This window comes from Aphelocoma coerulescens, chromosome 1, assembly GCF_041296385.1.
Source record: "Aphelocoma coerulescens isolate FSJ_1873_10779 chromosome 1, UR_Acoe_1.0, whole genome shotgun sequence".
Taxonomy (NCBI): domain Eukaryota; kingdom Metazoa; phylum Chordata; class Aves; order Passeriformes; family Corvidae; genus Aphelocoma; species Aphelocoma coerulescens.
Genome location: NC_091013.1, coordinates 69,320,960 through 69,340,713, shown reverse-complemented (window position 1 = coordinate 69,340,713; position 19,754 = coordinate 69,320,960). Strand labels below are relative to the sequence as shown.

The 19,754-nt window shown below is 37.2% G+C and overlaps 1 protein-coding gene across 3 annotated transcripts in view; it reads right to left on the bottom strand.

The window, feature by feature from the left end:
• The window catches only part of DCLK1 (doublecortin like kinase 1), a 234,368-nt gene that overhangs the window by 37,064 nt on the left and 177,550 nt on the right, over positions 1-19,754 (bottom strand). For 2 of the 3 annotated variants that reach the window (XM_069012096.1, XM_069012095.1), the window contains exons 7-10: positions 7,628-7,712; positions 6,162-6,270; positions 1,264-1,321; positions 416-535 (exon numbers count right to left, since the gene is read on the bottom strand). In XM_069012096.1, the coding sequence (XP_068868197.1) occupies positions 416-535; positions 1,264-1,321; positions 6,162-6,270; positions 7,628-7,712 (372 nt within the window). Of the gene's footprint in view, positions 1-415; positions 536-1,263; positions 1,322-6,161; positions 6,271-7,627; positions 7,713-14,408; positions 19,288-19,754 lie in introns of those variants that run through there. The other variant, XM_069012101.1, reaches the window with a different exon arrangement.

Here is a 19,754-nt window from a genome sequence, read left to right as displayed (position 1 = left end):
TTTAACATAAATTAATAAAAACTAATGACCTAATGAACTTTTTGCATTTTGAAGGCTGCTATTTATGGCTGTTTGGACTGGGTATATTTTCAATTCACCTCAAGGCAGATTATAGCTTTATAATGAGTATTCCTTTGAGGAAGCAAACAAAACTGGTGATATCCAAAGTACTGTCCACAGGACACTTCCAAGCATGGCTTACAGGAAGTCAGACAAATATCTGAAATATTTGAAAGCTAATAAAAAAAAAATCCGACAGTGGGTTACACATCTTTCAGTATGATGCTAGACTACTTTCAGAGACCCCTTCCATTCTACACTGTTCTGTGACCCCATGATTTTTAGTAAGCCTAAGTAGGAATGGAATTTTTCAACATGGTTGATACAGTAAGCAGCTTGTATCCAAAATACTCACCTTTACAAGTTCCATGACAAGGTACAACTCAGTTGGCATGTCCATCTCCTCGATCAGAAGTACAATATTGGGATGCTTGACTCGTCTTAAAATAGATACCTCATTCTGGATCATGTGTTCCTGACACACAGAAAAATCTTCAATGAATGTGGGTTAGTGGGAAAAAAATTCACAGTGGAAAAAGCAGAGAGAATTGGGACCTGCATGGATTCTCTGGGGTTTTTGAAAAAACTAACAGATGTTGCCTCCAGCAATACAGAAGGAATATATCTAGAAACAACATCAATGTGGTAACTGAAAGAAGAGAGAGCAGAACACAGAAAAAGAAATGGAGGAAAAGACGTGTGTCTCATGCAGAGAAAAATGAAATACAGAAATTTTTAAAATTTTATCTGATGCAGAATCTTTAGATTTAATAACATGATAGTATCTTCTCGAACCATTTGTTACAGTTTTCAAAAGATAACAGTCAATTGGTGTAAAATTGACATCAATTTAATTAACCTAAGCCTTACACACAGCGACCAGTGTTGTTATAATTATTTGTATTATTTTTCTGCTTTCTATAACAACTGGAATTATGAAAGTTAGAGGCTATAACTACAGGGATAAAGAGCAAGGAGTCACACACAACCCACTAGAGAATCAACATAGACATCTAGAAAAGAACATGACAGCTTTTTCTCCTGAAACTTCAAGAGTCTCCAGAGGGTAGGCAAAGACTTCAACCAAAGAGATTCTAACACTTGTCAGGAAGGACACAAATACCAACAGTTTCCCAAAATGATCCCTCACAAAACATTTGTTGGAAAAAAACATCTTTGGTGTCATATGTTTTTTGTACTTACTTTTCCTCTACATTTACTTTTCTTGATTATTTTCAGAGCATATTCTCTACCAGTTGATCTGAGGAAAGAGAAAAAAAAAAAACGTATGTTCAATCACATTGAATATTTTTCTCAGTTGTGTTTATATTTTTCATTTTAGTACAGTAAGTGTAGTGAAGAGTTCTAGTCAAATATTTGTTTTTTCCAAGAAACAAAGCTTAGATTTGACTGGTATTGTGAATTTGAGCCAAAGTTATTAAATACACATGCCTGAGAGAAAGACATAAAACTTTTTTTTTTTTTTTATGAAAACATTTAATTGTTTTCAAAACAAGAAATTGCTTAATTTTTTCTTTCATTTTGTAATGAGAATTGTTATTAGTTTTACATTTTTATGTAAAAATACCATACAGTGTTCACAGGTTCACATATTTTCAAAACAAAAAAGTTTTGTTTTCTATTATACAAAAAATACAACCCATGGAAAATACTTACTTTTTACTTAAAGTGAAAAGTCATTTGTTTGCATATCTGCAGTCACAACTGCTACAATAAAAAGGTCAGTCCTTGGAATGGTGTTTTATGTATTTAGTAAGTATAGGATATTCAGCAGTTAAATATGTTGGCTTTTAGGCAGAATGTAAAAGGTTCTGGAGACAGTAAGGAATTACAGAGGAATTAGTTCAGGATGAGAACGCATTTCTTTTTAACTACTGCGTTGTTTTGAAACCTTATAATATTTATCACTACCATATATACATTGATATTTATTATCTAGATTGCTAACATAGAAAAATTAGCTTGTAGACAAGTTAACAGTATCAACTTCCATTTTTTAATTAAGTTACAAAACCAAAAGATGGCTGTAAGGATGAAAACAAGAAGCCCTGTTTACAAGATGCAGTTTCACCATAAGGTTAAATGGAAAACGGGTAATTTAAAAAAAGATCTTACTGAAATATTTTCCTTTTGTAATAAGAACCTAAACAGGTTACAAATATCTATTACATTGCCCTTAGGCATGTTTGGTTAAAAATTAAGAAAAAAGATAACCTTTCAAGAATACAGGGCCATTTTTTCATTCTTCATTTCACAAAACACAGTAGTTAAACCACTACATTAAATTGATATAGAGTATGTTCAATAGAGACATTAATGTGTCTAAAAATGTGCTCAGTCTGTCAAACAGGACATGCAATGTGAGTAATACACTGAAAACACTGTATCTGGAAAACAACTGGGCATTTTCATTGCCATATTAAAACATGGAGAACTCCTCTGGCAATGATGTACCACTTACTTTTAATTTAAGGGAAAATGGTGAATTCAGTAAAAAGAAAACATGAAAATATTCATTTGGTTTGAGTTCCCAGGCAAAGAGCTAAAACTGTGTCTATTAGGACATCACTTAAAAGAAATCACACAAGATGAGAAGATTTATGAATTGGGGAAAAAAGTACAGCACATCTGTTTAAGAGTTATGCAAATAAAAATTAAAAACTTCTCCTATCTGTACTCCCCCACACAGGGGTTTGATGCTACAGCCCCCCAAAATGGGCTGCACTCCATGTGGGGTGCCCCTTCTCAGTGCTGCTCTTCAGTGGCTACAGTCCAAGCTCAGTGAGGGGACAGGAAGAGATTTGGACACTATTTTTTGGGACCAGAAGGAGGAGGTTGAACAAGAAATATTAGAAATTAAGATATCTGGGGTTCAAACTCAGACAAAATATAACCTCTTTCAATAGAAGTCTCCAAGCTGCTTGGTTGCCCTAGGAATGCTTCCTTTCTGTCATGAGAAAGGAAATTGATGGTTTTTGTTGGCCATGGGAGACTCCATGTACTCCAAGACACTGGGAAATCTGAGCTAGTGAGGAAATGTCAGAATTTGGAAGTATCTGAAAGTTAAAATTGAACACATACAAAAACACCACAGGACAAATCGTGCATACGATGGAGCAAATATGTAACAAGCAGATGACAACTCTGACTACTCTTTGTTTTGCTAAAAGGAAAATTAAAGCTAAGATAATGTAAATCCTTTCCCCTAAAAAGCTGCAGAACCACAGGCTGTCAGCAGCACTACAACTTACACACTGCCAAAAAATATGCATGGCCATGTCAGAAAGTCACTGTGAAACAGGCATCTCACCTCTCACCTATTGCTCACTCTAAACAATAAAAAGGAACCACAAAAAGTAGGCAACATGTTATGGCTGGACAGAAGTCTGGACCCACTGCACCATGGCAGAGTTAGATCTCCAGCTCATAACAGGGCTTGGTGCCACATTCCCTGGCTCCTTTACACTTTTGCAAAGCTCATGGGGATTTACACTGCACTGTAGACAAAAATCTATCTCTGTTATATTTGTGTGTGCATTAAAGGTATTTAAGTGTGTGTGTCTGTGCATACACAGATGCTCAAAATGGGATTTAGAAGTCCTCACATGAAAATTTTGGAGATGGTTTCTGGCTTCTATTTGGACTGTTCATTGTCAGAAGAAGACGCCTGCAAATGTATTGAAGTGCTCACAGACATGTATTAACCAGTACTCACAGACTGATCTCACAGCTATGGAGAAGTATCCATGTGACCAGTGAATTTGTGTAACAAGACCCATGCCTACTTGTTTAACACCTCATGGTGCTATTCCTTTGAAGTCTAATGCACACAGGAATTGTACTTCAGAAGAGAATGGAAAAGTCTTCTGTCCCAAGTATCACCCCATTAATTTTGGCTCTGCAAATGATGGACATCTCAAACTTTGAAGTGAGGTGGTTAAAGAGGCTTAAAAAGACTGCAAAGAATATTTTTGAAGGAGTTTCACATGTACTGGTTTAATTTACCCTCTGAGTCTTTAATTTCTCCTTCCACAATTGTGATGGCAAGGGTATACTGCTTTAGAAGCGGAAACTAGCAGAAATAATTCCACTTTAATTTTCAAGATCTCCCGAAGTAGTAGATCTCTGATAGAAATGGGATCTATGGAATGGTATAGCTCAGAGACCATATATCTGGGAATACCTGGGTAATCACGCTATTTGAGTACGTACTCATTAGACACACCATGTTCCTGGATACTTCTGGGATCAGTGGGATAGACAGGAGGACAGGAAACAGTTTTCATTCAAGCTCTCAAGGATATTGTAATCAGTACTATTTTTATGTGTGATGGGACCTATATTTAATTTTGTTCATGTATTTTCTCTGAGCTCAGGAAAGAATTGTAACATGCACACTAGCACATTTGTATTGTCTCTCAGCACAAATGGCATTTTCAGCTGAATGAGTTTATTAAAACCACAACCTTTCTTTATTTTAGCTTCTAATCTGCTTTTCCCAGTCACCATTCACTTTAACTTTAGCCGTCTTTTTCTCTTTTCTTAGCTATGTGTTTTTATCCATCTTTTTAATCAGCCATGCTCCTCCATAGGGTTTTACAGTGCTTTTTTTCTTTCACACTGTTTTGCTTTGCTTCCTTTAGGTTTCCATACAGTTTAGTGTTCAGACCATGAGGTTTGATCTGAACAACAATCGCCCTCTGGATGACTAGCTCTGTCATGAACTCACTCTGGCAGAGTGCTAGAGGCTTCTTTTAGAGTTTTGGCCAAGTCCCACAAGCACACTGTCAGCTGATACAAAATCCACTCTTACCCTTTCCCCCAACAGCTGTCTTCCTGATCTCCAAGTTGCAGTTTTGGATGCAGAGGTGGACCTGTATTTTTCCAAGGAGACTAGTTTAAAACCAGACAGGCTAATTTATCATGGTCTGACATGAGATCTAATGTCACTCTCCAGGGTTTATATTATATTCTTACAGGCTAAAGAGCAATTTTTTCTTCGAGCCCCAAGGTGAGATTATAGACTTCTGTAAGAGTCTCCTCTCCAGGATATGGTAATAGGGGATAGAAAACTTAACTCACGAAATTTCATTCTCAAACCTTGACATCTCTATTGTTCTCTCTTTTGGACATCTTCAGCTCTGGCAGGTTTTTGCTTTGTCTGAACTGCTCCTATCTAACATGAGCAATCTTACAATCATTTCACATACAGGTGAAATACCTTCTGTCTTTTATATTCCATAGTGTCCTATTTTTAACAATACCACCAAAAGCCAACCAGAGTTCTGCTTAGAGCATTTCTGTTTGGTTCCCTAATTTTTACACTCTTAAGGTTGGGTAGAGCCAGTTCAAACCTGACCTGACCTAGCAAGAGACATGAACTAGTCAGCCTGGACATTTTCATCAACACTGACATTTGAGGTGACTTGTGACTTCTCTATTCTGGAGCAGATGTCTAAAATCAATGACTGTTTTCACCTGTTAACAGTAAAGGTCACTTAAGAAGTTAGATTTTGGTTTCTGCAGTGAGGCTCATAAAGTTGGAAGGAGCAAATATAATGGCACAAAGCAGGCAAGCAGGAGTTAGATGTCCGTTTAATTAAAAATAAACACAGAAAGAGACTACTCCTCAGTGTCAGATGGCAGAATAGATGGATCCAAAGTTAGTTCTTTGTACTGACCATTGCCATTACACCACAAATACATAATTTCCTGGCATCTTTAGAGAGTGCTCCTACACGTGAAATATGCCACTGGTCTAATGTAAAAGGAGACTTGCAAGAACATACTGCAAGAAAAGATGTTATTTCAGTGCAACAAGAAAGATTTAACACAAAGAACTGGCAAAATCATGTGGAATGCAGCAGAAAAAAACCCCATATAAACCCCAAAAAGAATTAAATTCATAGATTGCCCTTGAACTCACTCTTTTTTTCATTTGACAAGGACATTAGTTTTTCCATCTGGCATTAAGACATTACCTTATGACATTTTTGTATTCTACAAATAAAGATATGATCTGGAAAAAGCATGACATTAATGAATTTTTTTTACAGTAATAAGCATATTATCCTCCTCACCTTTCTATACACTCCTTCACAATAGCAAAATTTCCGTCTCCTATAGTCCTTCCAACTTTATATCGCTCTGCTATCGATGCTGGAACCTGGAAACCTTCCTCCAACACTTCTGAAAGAATCATTAGTACATTTTTATTGTTAGTGAAGGAAACACAGATGTTGCACATAACATGCATTTTAAGTCCACAGTTTAGGAGCCTGGAAACCATTCAGTCAGTATCTCACTTACTGTACAGTGAAACCATGCTGCTGACATTGTATATACTCAACAGGTTTCACGCAGATACAATAATGAAAAATAAGGCTTCTGGGGGCTCAAACATACCACCATTTGAGTGTTATATAGTTTACCACTGCCACTGCAATATGCCCCCAAGACAAAACCAAAATTGTCTTTTTTTAATTACGAGAAGGCCTCTGTGATCTGCACAAGCGCAGACCAGCCTCCAAAAAGGGCTGGAACTCCTTGACACAGCATGATTAAATACATGTACCAAAGAAGTCCAACACTCAAGCACTTATTTTATTACATCCTGTAAACTGAGACATCCATAAAACTCCTCATGTGCTAAGTGCTAGTTCTCCCCATCCCCCAATATTAAATATTTAGTTTTTAAACAAATGTTCTCAATAATATTACCTTGCATGCAACCTGGGTACCAGATGTTTAGGTAAAATTGCATTACACAGTGTCTAAGCATACGAAAAGCTTGTAGTTTAATGTGTTTTAGTGCTCATTCCTGTACCATTCATTTTAAATGTATTTGAAATAGTGTTACAAATACCTAACATGCCTCTAAAAGCTGCCTGTAAACTGCAGCTGATACAAACTAGTATATAAATATTGTTATATAAAAAAAAAAAAAAAGCCTCTCAGAAATGTGATTTTTGTTTACACTCTTTAAGACAGTGCATTTAACTGTGTATTTCTCTGTCCTTTGCTCCAGGTGAGTTTTAAAAGTGAATGTTAGGACACAAGGAGGTTGAGGTTTGTCTGAATTCACAGACAGCATGAAGAGTTATTCTCCAACAGGAGCACAGATACACACACACATGCATAGATGTGCGTGTGAGCCAGCAGTGTTCAAGCAGACCCTGTCCCTTAGCCAAGTTGCTCACAGCCTTAGCATGGAGTAAGACTTCCTAAAGACCCAGGACTGCAGTGCGTTCTTTAGTACCATGACAGATGAGGCAAAAATACTGAAATAAGCCAGTCAGCACTGCATTGCTTGCAGAAATAATACCTCAAGTATTCCGCAAAAAATATTCCTCTGAAGAGTGATGTCCAGATCAAATCTGATCCAGAGTGAACCTAACTGGTTTGCTGAGGCTGAGGAGCTTCCTCATGGAAAATCATCCAGCCTGCATTGCTCCCACTTTCTCTGGCAGGAAGAATGACTCATTTTCTACACAGCTGCTGTTATCACTACACTGACTGCTTTGAAATGTCAGCCTCCAAATGTTACCTTCTGCAGGGCCATCATTTTCATCCATAGAGCTGCAAACTTTGGTGGATGCTAATGAGGTAGAGGAGCCACTGTGTTGGGAGCTCTGGAAATGGAGACACAAATGAAAACAGATGATTTTTAAGAAGCACGAGTACCCACAGCACATTCCTTCTGGACACATGTCCCAGAGAGGCTTCAGTGTTCCCTATACAAAGTATCAATTTACTTCGGTGGGGGGATACACGGATGCTTGGGAAGATTCCAAATTTTTCCACTGAAATTACACTTTTGGTAACCTCACATTACTGGAGAGATTCTTGATCCATCAAGTGCAGCAATGTGCATGCAAGGATACTGTGATGTACGCTCCATTAGTTTCTCCCTATTCCACACATATTTTGGCAGGGAAAACTGAGGAGCCGTACGCCCTCTGCAGGCAGGAGACCGTGTTCTCAGAGACCCTATCAACCCAGCAGGCACTAGAGGAACGTACGTCTGTAGCTGGCTGTGTCATGGGCAGAATTCCTCACTTTTACAAACCTCCCTCTGTTGACATCCTCCCCAGTTTTGTTCTAGAAGGGAGAAATCATTATGGCAATGTACAGACAAAAGAAAATGTCAGGGTGAATAATGGTTGCTGTTTCATAAAGGGATTTGGTTGGGGTAGCTCACTTGAGGCAATGACTCTGTAGTTGTACTCGTTTCAAGTACTTGTCCTGCGATTGTCTGAGCTTGTCTGTACAGTTGATGGAGGGAGGACAGTGTCTCTATGGTCCCTAGAAGGAAACACGTAGCCACCCACCTTGGATGCCAGAAGTATAGGAGGCAGGATCTCACCAGGGAAGCCTTCCAAAGCACCTATCAATGCCTATCAGTTACCTACGGACTTTAGGTACGCACTTTAGGAAAACTGCTTCATCATGCATCTGGATGGATGAAACTACACAGACATTTGAGATGGACTGGATTTCACCAGCAACTTTTATCCTCTGGTGTGTAATGGTTACACAAACACGTCTTCAGGACTCGCCTATGTTCAGAGGAAATCAGAAGAAGCTACAAATATAATGGTGGCCCTTCAAACTTAAAGCCAAACTGAACATTTCCTCAGGTCCTTGTATTGCAACTTAAGTGAAAAATATTCACAGGATTTTCAAAACTAAAACTTTCTTGGGTTCGTATCATTCACATGCTGAAAGTGCTGCCATATTTCATTATCTTCTTCAGCCTATTTTTACATAGATTGCAGGCTGTACTTTGTGTAACTAACACTATCACTTCCTTATTAGTGTTTGCAAGGTTTTTAGATGCCCACAATCATGGTGTCAATCCACTTTACAAATTAAACACAGATACTTTAGAATTATCTCTCTTGTGACACTGCAGAACACAGCTGATGTGATCAAAAGTAACTGAAGTTGCAGCAGTTCGGATATTTGCTGAGTACTGAGCCAGGGAAAAGGCAGTCAGCAGACTTAAAAGCTGGCCAGTATGCTGATTTCATTTGAACAGAATAACTTTTAATTTCTCCCACAACAGACTAAGGTCAGATGACTTAGACAAAGTCTGAACTTGGCCTATTTTTCACTAAATAATCCTGAGAGTTTGCACATCCCATCTGCCATGAGATTCTCTGCCCTTGTTTTTTTAATCAATCCCAGCTCTCTCTTTTCATTCAGGCAAGTATTTCTTCTGAGGTTTGAACAGAACTGAAGAATGCACTAATCAGTTTTTGGACTGTTTTTGTTGCCTCTTGATAAAACAAGTCAGCACTGAGGGATTTTATGCAGTTTGCTAAGATATTGCTGCCCTTGTTTCATGGTCAGGACGTGTTTATGTATGTGCTACTCCTGTGCTAAACTCTGCGTGACATCCCAGTAAAAACTTACCTCTGGTTCATTTTTGAACAAATGAGCAGATGTGGATCAAGGTAACGGGAAAATGCTAGGAGTTCTCATGCCTGGAGAAGTCAGTCTCAAAGCCTATTTTTATACACATGTAATGAGAGAATTGTTTCCTTTACAGTCCTGCTTGTAAAATAAGCAGCAAACATGTTCTCTCTACTCATTCTGGTGTGTTTGTTTGTTTTCCTAGAACAGGCATCCAATTTCATACTTATTTTCCCACTCCACGGTCTTTTCTGAAACGAACTACAATTTAAATATGTTTAATATTTGTTACTTCTATGATCAGGAATGAATCATTACAACATTTAAGGAGTACAAACACAAAAAGGCTAGTGCTAGATATTCAACAGATTATTAAACAGCTAATTTTTTTCTTTTTTTGCACTTTAAATAGTGAGATTACACTTTTAAGTAGATGATTGCACAGCACTGTAGCTTTCTTTAGAACCCTGATGGTTTCTTTACAATCTTGCAGTCATTGCTCTCATCTGTGAGAATGGGAGATGTGAAAATCAAGACCTAACTCAGCAGCCACATCTTCTCAGAATGGGTGCCTAGAGACACTCAAATTTCTATTTGAGGACTTAATTTTTCAAGGACCTTAAAACAAGGCTTAGCTGACAAATGCAATTGCTCAGTCCTTCCAAAATTAGACATCTTCAAAGGCCCATTTCAACAAAGCACTTCAGCAAGTGCTTCAATTTAAATACAAATAATCTTAATGGTCGACACGACTGAAATTAAATTGACTCCTAAATATGTCTTAGGCAAACTCCTTAAATATGTATTTAATCTAAGTTTAGTCTAATAGACTGAAAAAAGTGGCCCATAGAAAATTTAAAGGAAAAAATCGATCTCATACTGATGTTTTAAGTGGCTCTATTTCTTTTCTTATTGACAGCATATAAAGACGGGAAGGTTAAGATGATATTTGTTAACTGAAGAACTGAAATGATGCATTAGTAGCATATACTGTACCACTGGTCTGCAAACAAAGCACGCAGCTCCTTTGGTGACATCTGCCTGCCAAGCACTGGCATGGAGGCAGAGGCTGAACTTGCCAGTGACAAGGAAGCAGTAGCTAGGAAGACGTGCTAAAAATACACACTGAGACTTTAAAAACTTTAAATAAATATTGAAAAATATATAAAAACATACTTTTCATTACCTTTGCTGAACCCCTCCTATTAAAGCAACAGATTGAAAATAAATCAGGAACTGGACATTTGTATACGTTCACCAAGTCTGCTGGTGGCCCTCCTTCCACAATTAAAGAGATGTTACTGGATAAACATGACACAAATATTTTCATCTTTATTCAGTCCTCTTCAACAACATGCAGGCATTTATTTATTTATCTTTACTTCAGCTAGAAGGACATTTCATTTATTTAGGCTTCAATTAACTCGCTGTTCTCACAAGCTGAAAGCCCTGTGGGTCCTGCAATCCTTGTGGGTCTCAGTGTTCCTTCCAGTTGGCTTGCCAATCGTTAGGCAGTCTGTCGTGCACGCTGTTGCTCTCACAGATGTGGACCCCATCAGGGATCTTGCAGATGGGGAGGGGGGAAAAACAAACCCTAAGCAAGAGTATAATCTCTTCAACACACAGACTTTAATGCAATTAGCTGTTTTAATTTTAAGAGATGCTGAGGTGCTTGGAATGTCATCACTTTTACACAGATTTAAAAGGGTCCAGTTGCACAGGTTGCCAGCACATGGCCAGTTTTATGGCACACTTTCATAAAAGCGATGGCATAAAAAAATCAGGTCTTTGGTGTAAGGATTTCAGATCCTATTCAGGTTTATAAAACAGATGGCCAGCACACCACACACCTCACTGATGTGAATGGAAACATTAGCGCTATAGAGTTTCAGCCATGTCTCAGTGGGAGATTTATCTAGCAACTGTTTGGTAAATAGCTTGTATCTCAGTGGAAACTGTGCTAAATCCATGAAAAAAAAGCAGCAAAATAAAAATTACTGTAATGTCTCTGTCCTGATACTTACCTTTGTCCTAAATTAATCTTAAAATCCCACTAAACAGCAGGACTATAGTGTCAGCAGTTACAAAAAGAGACTTAAGCAAGTATGACTAGGAAGTTTGTTAGTGCAATTCAGATTCCTGAATCTTAAACCCCAAACACTGCATTCTATTTTCTAAACCTCTCAAAAAATTTATTAGCGCATGCGGAGTCTACAAAGTCTCTCAACAATAGATTCCTTTGTATTTTTCTAGCATGAAGGAAGCATCTGGATGAAATGTGAGTAACAGAAAAGCACACAGGTGTAACGCTAAGTTTGGATCTCAGGCAGAGTTCTACTCTTTTAAAAACGGGCTTAATGAAGTGAGGAATAAAATCAGTAAACAAAGTGTAAGCTCAGGAAGGAGGCTCAGGAAAAGGGAATTTCTAATGTCTTTAAATTATGCCTCCTAAGATTGTCCCTCTTCCAAAGAACTATACAGAATTAAAAAAATGTATATATATAAAAAAATATAAGCATGTCAGTAATATGTGTAAGATTAAGCTCAACTCAGTAAGGAAAAATAATGTTAAAACCAAAACTAAGCAGTTACACCACCAAGTTCACCCCTTTTGGAGCCCACACTAGGGTTCAGTCTGGTTATAAAAAAACCTTTGCAAGGTAGCTGTCATGACTTCCTGACAGACTCAGTCCCTTTGCCTAAAGATGATCATGAACAATGGTAAAATAAACACACTCAATGCAGGTATTAACTTTGAAAGACTTTGAAGGGATCAAAAAATTCCTGTAATATGTAACAGTGTTAAGCAAGAAATAAGTGAGTCAATGAACAGCAAAACAGTACATCACCAGAAAACAAAAGCAGAGGACAGCTAGTTAGAACAGTAAAGTAATACATTTTGATGTAGCTTTTAAGAAGATAAACTGATTTCTTTTATTATTCAACATAGAGAGAAGCAAAGGGTTACATTGAGATTCCCTCTCCCAACTATATCCAGTCAAAAATGGTTTTGATTGTCTTTTGTTTAACCTTACATTTTTTTGCCCAGCCAGCTGAAACAGGGGAAAAAGCTTTCATGTAAACAGTAGAGAGTTGGCAAAAAAAATTACTTAATGAAGAAACATGAAATCCACAATCTTCATGCTGAAAGAATGGAACCTAATGGAGTTCAATGTATAGAAAGAGAAATGATGCAATTGTTCTCTTTTCCAGTTTGACTACTGCACTAAACAGGCACATCAGATTCAAATTTATTTATAAACTGCTTCATCTGGAAAGAAATAGTAAAAAATGTATGCAAACCTGCTTACAAACTTATTCCAAATTCTACATCCTGCCCTGTTTTTTTAGACACTTAAGAGGCCCTACAGAGGCAAGTGATTTTTTTTGTTGCTGTTCATTTCTGCAATTCATAATTTACACAGTGTGGAGAAGAGATAAGTTCAAATGACACAAGCAATTATCTGGCGTATTATCAGGTCTTGTGTTGGTTTTCTTCTTTGAGGGATAGAGGGACAAATGAGAGAGTTTGCAAGGAAATGGAGCTGACAGACTGAAGTTAAATTTTCAAGCTTGAAGCACTTTGTTTTATTAAGATTCCCTTACTAAGCTGCAGCATTGGATGCTTATACACTCATTTGATTTGTGTAACAAGACAATTCAGAAAGACCAACATAGTTTCCTACATGGTATTCAACAATAAATTTAAATGTAACCTCCACTAGTTCCTAACAGCTGCTTCCAAAGTTGAGCCATAATTCAAACCCTAGGCTCACTCAGCTCTTGGCATCATTCAGAAAAGACTGATGATATTTAAAAAAAAAAAAGTATCAGATTCATGGTATTGGAAGTTATTACTGTAATTTCTGTATCCTTATTGTGGTTAACATAAAAAGTTACATGTTCAGTGATGCAATGTGAAGGTTTCCTTTTACCTCTTCCTAAAGTTATACACAGGTAAATTTTTCCACTCAACTACAGAATAAAAATTGAAAACCCACCAACCAAAAGGAGGTTTTTATTTCTTCCACCTAATTAAGGGCACAGCAAAAGAACCACTTTATTTAGCTGCATTTTAAAAGCTCTCCTGGTATTTTTAACTGTTTCTTGGTACAAACAGAAACCTCAATTATTTTGTTTCCACTCTTCCCAATTTCTATTGTATTGTTTCCTTTCTATGTGTGTACACCTTTTTTAGGCAAACCTATTTACCAGCAACCAAGAGCATTTCCAAACTAGAACTTTTATCAGGCCCACAGTTCCCTCCAGGAAAGTGTATGAATATCAGCTGAAGCATCAGGCTGGCAGATGACATGTCAGAAATTGTAACATCTCTCTTCCCCCACCCCTGCCAAACAAGAAATAAAACTAGGCTATGGACATGCATTTTTAAAGAGTGGAAAGATGTACCAGAAAATTAGGTACTTATTTTAAAACACACCAGGTATGTTTCATTACCATTAGCTTTTCACAAGCATATTTTCCTAATACTTGTCTTAGTAGAAGTTCTGCTGGGGCTGAGCTGTTGGTAGGGAGCTGGTACCTTGCTTTGGATATTCTACTAATTCCCCACTTCATACTTCAAATCTATCCCATCATGTGCACACAAAGTTACCCATAAGCAATTCAAGGCAGTTATATTTGCTGTCTTCACAACACCCACTACAGACCAAATTCCTCCCTGTAGGATTTTTTGTATCTACACACTAAAGCCCAGAGTTTCTTACTAAAATAAGACACTGAATGCATCTACTCTTTAAAGGAACCCATAAGGATGCATGAATCCCACATGCTTACACTAAGGCTAGATGTACAATGTTGATCCAAAATGAACAAGCAATACCAAATGCAAGTATTTTGTTAAAGCCTGGTAATCATGTTTCCAAAATAAATTCTCTGAACAGCGTGCATTTTTAATATATATTTATTACATCACTTACAATAATCTACATTAATGTTAAATCTAGCAAAATAACAAATTGCAACCAAGATGACATGGTCAAATATGAAACACAAGTACAATACAGTATGATGAACCAATGGCACAAAAATGAAGGTGATTTTCTTCAGCTGATTATAAGAAATAAAACATTCATCGGCGTTTATTTTGCAAGTTTTACATTTTTTGTTGATAAATCAACAGCTTTCTTTTTGGTTTCCTGCATCACATTAATACAAAAACGGTATAATTTTAAAAGCAAATATCCAAGCACTTCTCATTAAAAAAAATAATTGTATGCATAACTTTGTAAAATCTTAAACTTATGTTGTAAATGTGCCAATATTTACAATATCATAGTGCAACTAAGAAAATGAAGAGGCCTTAGCACAAACATTGTTAGCTCCTCTTTCACTAGAGTCCAAATTCCAAAACACTGTATTGCAGGGCAAACCACAATCTAATTACCCCATATAACATCAGACAACAAGTACACGCTGAATATAGTACAGCTTTCTTCATACTTCACTGCTGAGGGTTAATTTAAGCAAACTCGAGTATCACCACCATGCGCAATCACAGACACAGAACCGCAGAGGAGCACGTGCGCGGGTGCGCTGCGCGTGTGTTCAGCCCTGTGCTCACGGGTGCGGACACCACACGGGTGTCACCTACAGACCCACTGCCTGCCGCGGGGACTCGGGGCGCTCAGCCAGCCTGGGAGCAGCAGCCAGCTGGAGAGAGGCAAACTGAGCCAGCCAGGATTGTCACGGCAGCGAGCACAGCTCAGAGTAGCCCCTGCTCTGCTCAGCAGACCCTGCCTTCCGGATAGAAGGGCTTTCCTGGGGGAAGCACACCCATTTCCAAAGAGGGTGACAACCACTTGCTTGCTTTGCTCTGCACGTAAAGGTGTTGCTGGCTGTGCTTCCTAAAGTTACTTTGCATCACTCATAGTTAAAAGCTCTTGTCACTAGCAGATAGAACTGAAAGTGAAGATTAAATAAAAACCAATCTTGTATTTGGTTGCACACCATTAATTGGATACGAGAAAAAGCACAGACAACATTAATCTATGCATTCATCAAGTGATGAGGTAATTTAGCACCATAAAGATTTTCTGTCTGTTCATTTCTCTGCATTTTTGACAGAAACAGTAAACTTGAATTGATCAGAGGTTCTTTTCTATATTACTGTGAATTCATTTTACATTCAGAGTGCAGTTTTTGTAACATATGCACCACATATAGTTCACACTGTAGTGTGAATTATGAAACTGCAGAAGAAAACACTATTATTTATCTAAATTTTTACTCCACACAATCTCAATCCAGTTGTTCTAGGCTGATGAACAGTATATATCCTTTCTTATAATATACCTTTTTAACCACAATATTAATACCTCAGAATGTTCATCTTTCAGCCAAATGTGCACTGTGAAAATGATTTGTGAAGAGAAAAATAACTAAATATAACATGCTGTTGCTGAATTATTTTACAAATTGGAAATCAATTTTCACATTGCATAATGAATGTTAAAGATTTTACTGATTTCAACAAAAGAACTTCTAATTTTGCATGACTTAATGCACTGCAGAACAGTAGAGTTCAAGAGGAGGCATAAAACTGAAGATGTCAAAAGAATACCATTTCGAACTTTCAGATTTCAGATTTCAGTTTAGGATTAATGTTTTGTCTGTGTGCGTGTATTTGTGCGTAAGGTTCTATCCTTCCCACCTCGGAGTCAATAGTGGCTTTGCCACTAACTTCTGATCAGTTTGAACTTAGCCCTTGTTGGCAGATGTGATCTCTTAAAATTGTACGGAATTCCTTGGGGTAGCTGCTCAGCAAGTACTGGTTGGTGCAGCTCTCCCGACTTTAACAGAGCTGTGGTGAAGCCCACCAGACGAGCATCCTCCTGTTAAAACATTTTCCCCACTTATTTGTTTAAAGCCACAAATGTGACGTAACAGCGCATGGGTTCCAAAGCCATTAATCTATGTACGTGTGTGCGTGCATGTAAATATGAACATACACATTCTGTGCTTCACATGTGAACTGCTTGTTGCACAAAAGAAGAAAAGAGATTTAAAAAAACAAAACAAAACAAAGTTGCAGAAAGCATTAGGGAAATAATCACAAGTATTCATAAAGCTCAAAGGGAAGCAAAGCTTTCACAATCTATACAAGACTCTTTAGCTACATCATAATCACCTTAGAGTAGGCACAAATAATGCAGCATACAGAGAACTATCAGAGGTTCAAACACTATAAAGTTGCTTAAGCTATTCCATTATTTAATGCAGTTGATGAAATCTAGGAACAAACTAAAACCTGTGCTGTTGCAAGCAGAACTACAGCATCAAGGAACACAATTTCAGTTTCACCCATAAACTGAAACCTTCTGGTCTTGCTCAAAAGAAACATTTCATTTCTGCTCATGTATAATGGGAATTACATTCCACACAAAAAAGGATCTCAAAGTCTATAAACAGTGTACCTTTTCAATCTCTAAGGGACTTTCATTCCTTAAATGAAATATTAATGATACGTCTTGCCCCTGAATAGCCCCTTAATACAAGTCATATGTTGAAATGATTAAACATTATGGACTAGCATATTCTTTTTTAAAACAGTCTTGATGGAGAACTCACTATGATAACAATTACTGATATAAGGTCCATTTTTCTTTTCCATAGCTAAGCAAAGCCATGGGATTCAGGTTTGCTGGGAATCCGTGCTCCCTGTGCAGAGCAAACATTCTTAATAAGCTGCCTAAAGCAGCAGTAGCCTATGTGGGAGAAGCGAGGAAAAATAAAATTCCTGGAATTTATTTTCTTTACAGGAAAAAACAATTTTCAAAACGTCAGTAAGTATTTCGTTCAATCTGGTCGAGTTGCCTGAATTTTTGGAAACTGATCCCAATGCACCTTTATATAATATGCATTTCTCAGGATCAAGTAATACATTTTGCAAAGACATTCTCTCATAACAGCTGAAAATGCAAGTAACTTCACAGCTGCGAACTTTTTCAGTAGAACAGGGCAGCCTTAGGAGTAGGGCATGGGGTGAGGGATGGACTTATGGCTCTTCTTATGGCTGGGAACAGTTTTATATTGAAGTCTGAAGCAGGAATGGCAAAACATGCATTTCAAAAGGGAATGACCTGACTGCTTCAGCAAACCTGCCAGATCAATGACTTTCTCTCCAGGTGATACTGGAACCAAGTATTGGAAACAGAGAAGGTAAGTTTTGTATTCTGCTGCCCTTTTATTTCTTTTTGCAAATATCCTCTGTAAAGAAAATTATGTTGATTCAGTGAAACCATAACATCACATGCCAACATTTTCCATCTGCTGAATTTTATTATGGACAAATCAGTCTAAAGGAATTATTTTACTACATTTACAAGTTGGCATGTGGCAGCTAAACCTGTTCTTCAATTCAGTAAATTTTCCTGATTTCAAAATATATTAAATCATCACTAAGTAGCTCAAAAATATAATCTCTATAGATTTTTGTTGAGAATCAGAAACACGCTGATTTCTAATTCTTAAATCATTAGTATTTGAGAAAATGAAAGTATAAGACTGCAAAAGTGTGTGATCACTACACTATGGGGTTAAATACAACATACAATGGGAAATATTGCTATTATGTAAATTAAGTAGACTAAGATTCTCACAATAAAGCAGCAGAAAACAAACACAAATTAGTAGATATTTGTTAAGCAACTGGTTATAATGCGCGACCTACTTCAACACTAAAGGAGTTTTGCATATTCATGCTGTATGAAAAGAGTACCTCTAGATACTGTGAAAACAGAAAAATTAGGTCAATGGGAGGATGATTTACAGTATCACCATTTCTGTAGGCTGTCTTTTTAAAATGCACAAAATGTCTCCTTACAGCAAATAAAAAATGATGTTCCTGTTCTTAACATAAGTGAAAATAATCAATTACTTTCTCAGGCAAAATATATTTTTCCAAAAGGTGTCATCATATGTGTGCCAGATGACGCTGCTAGCCAGCAGGCCCTCGTATTTCCTCAGTCAGAAATCTGTCCATATTTACTTGCAACACATGGATGATCAGCATTAACAGCTCTTGCCAGGTAAAACATTCATAATGCCTCTGAACACCCTTCTGTTTACAGTCATCAGGTAGCAATGCAGTGAAGAGAATTTGAACACTGCTTTGAAAGAATTTACTTTTGTCCTGTGACCACACAGGATTTCTTCACTTTCTTTCCATTTAGATAAAAAAAGACTAAACTTAGTGTGTTCCAAGTGTGCGTGTTGGGATCAGACGGCGTGGTGCAAGCAGTTTAATATGGCAGGTTTTTTTCTTCTCTGCATTTTACCTATTCGTTGGTAAAAGCAAAGTACTCATTAACTGTTCATACCAAAATGAATGAAGACACATATGGTAAAAACAGAACATATAATCAGTACCTTAGATGATAAAAATAGTGCTATTCATAATTGTGCCCACTATGGATTTGTGCGTTATATTCACCTTATCCAATCTTTGTGCCTTTAAGTAGGCACAATGCTGTTCTGGATTTGATGGACATATTCAATGGCTCATTCATTACAAATTCTTGCATTAAAATGCAGTGATAAAGCCAAAAAATACCCCCACACACTAGAATTAATTTGGCCCCATGTTGTTAATATTAAATATGCAAAACTCTTTTGTGCGATTCACTATTACTGTAAATTAGCAGCTATTTTCTTTAAAAATGTTAAACCTTCATCAAATCACAAACCATAAACATTGTTCCATTTTCTCTTTTACACTGAGTCTCCTACTGAATCCATATCATCCGAAGAGAGTGGGCGGTACAGGTCCTGTAAGATGAAGTGCAGTATAGATTTGTTTATTGTGTTTGATTTGTTGCACTGCAACCGTCTTATATTCTTTCTGTTACTGTGGACCAGAAGACATTGTTTAACACAAAATATACATTCTTTATACTCATATTGTTGTCTTAATGTCATATTATTATTTTTAATAAAAACATAGATGGCTAGTAAATAAAGCTGAAGTTTCAATGTACAACATATTCTCAGAGGCAATTATTTTTTTCCTTGAGTCCTTTGCTATTAAACACTATTCAAACAATATTTGTCTCTTCCAGAGAGTCTCCTAATGGTGTGGAAACTTGGAAACGTTAATTTAATCTCTAAGGGAATATATTTCCCTTCTGTTTTGCAGCGGCAGAGTGGCAGAGTAAGTGCTTACCTTACATAAGGTAATAAAAACTTGCCACCCACTGGTGATATAGCATGGATCCAGCAACATTTGTGCCCTGGAC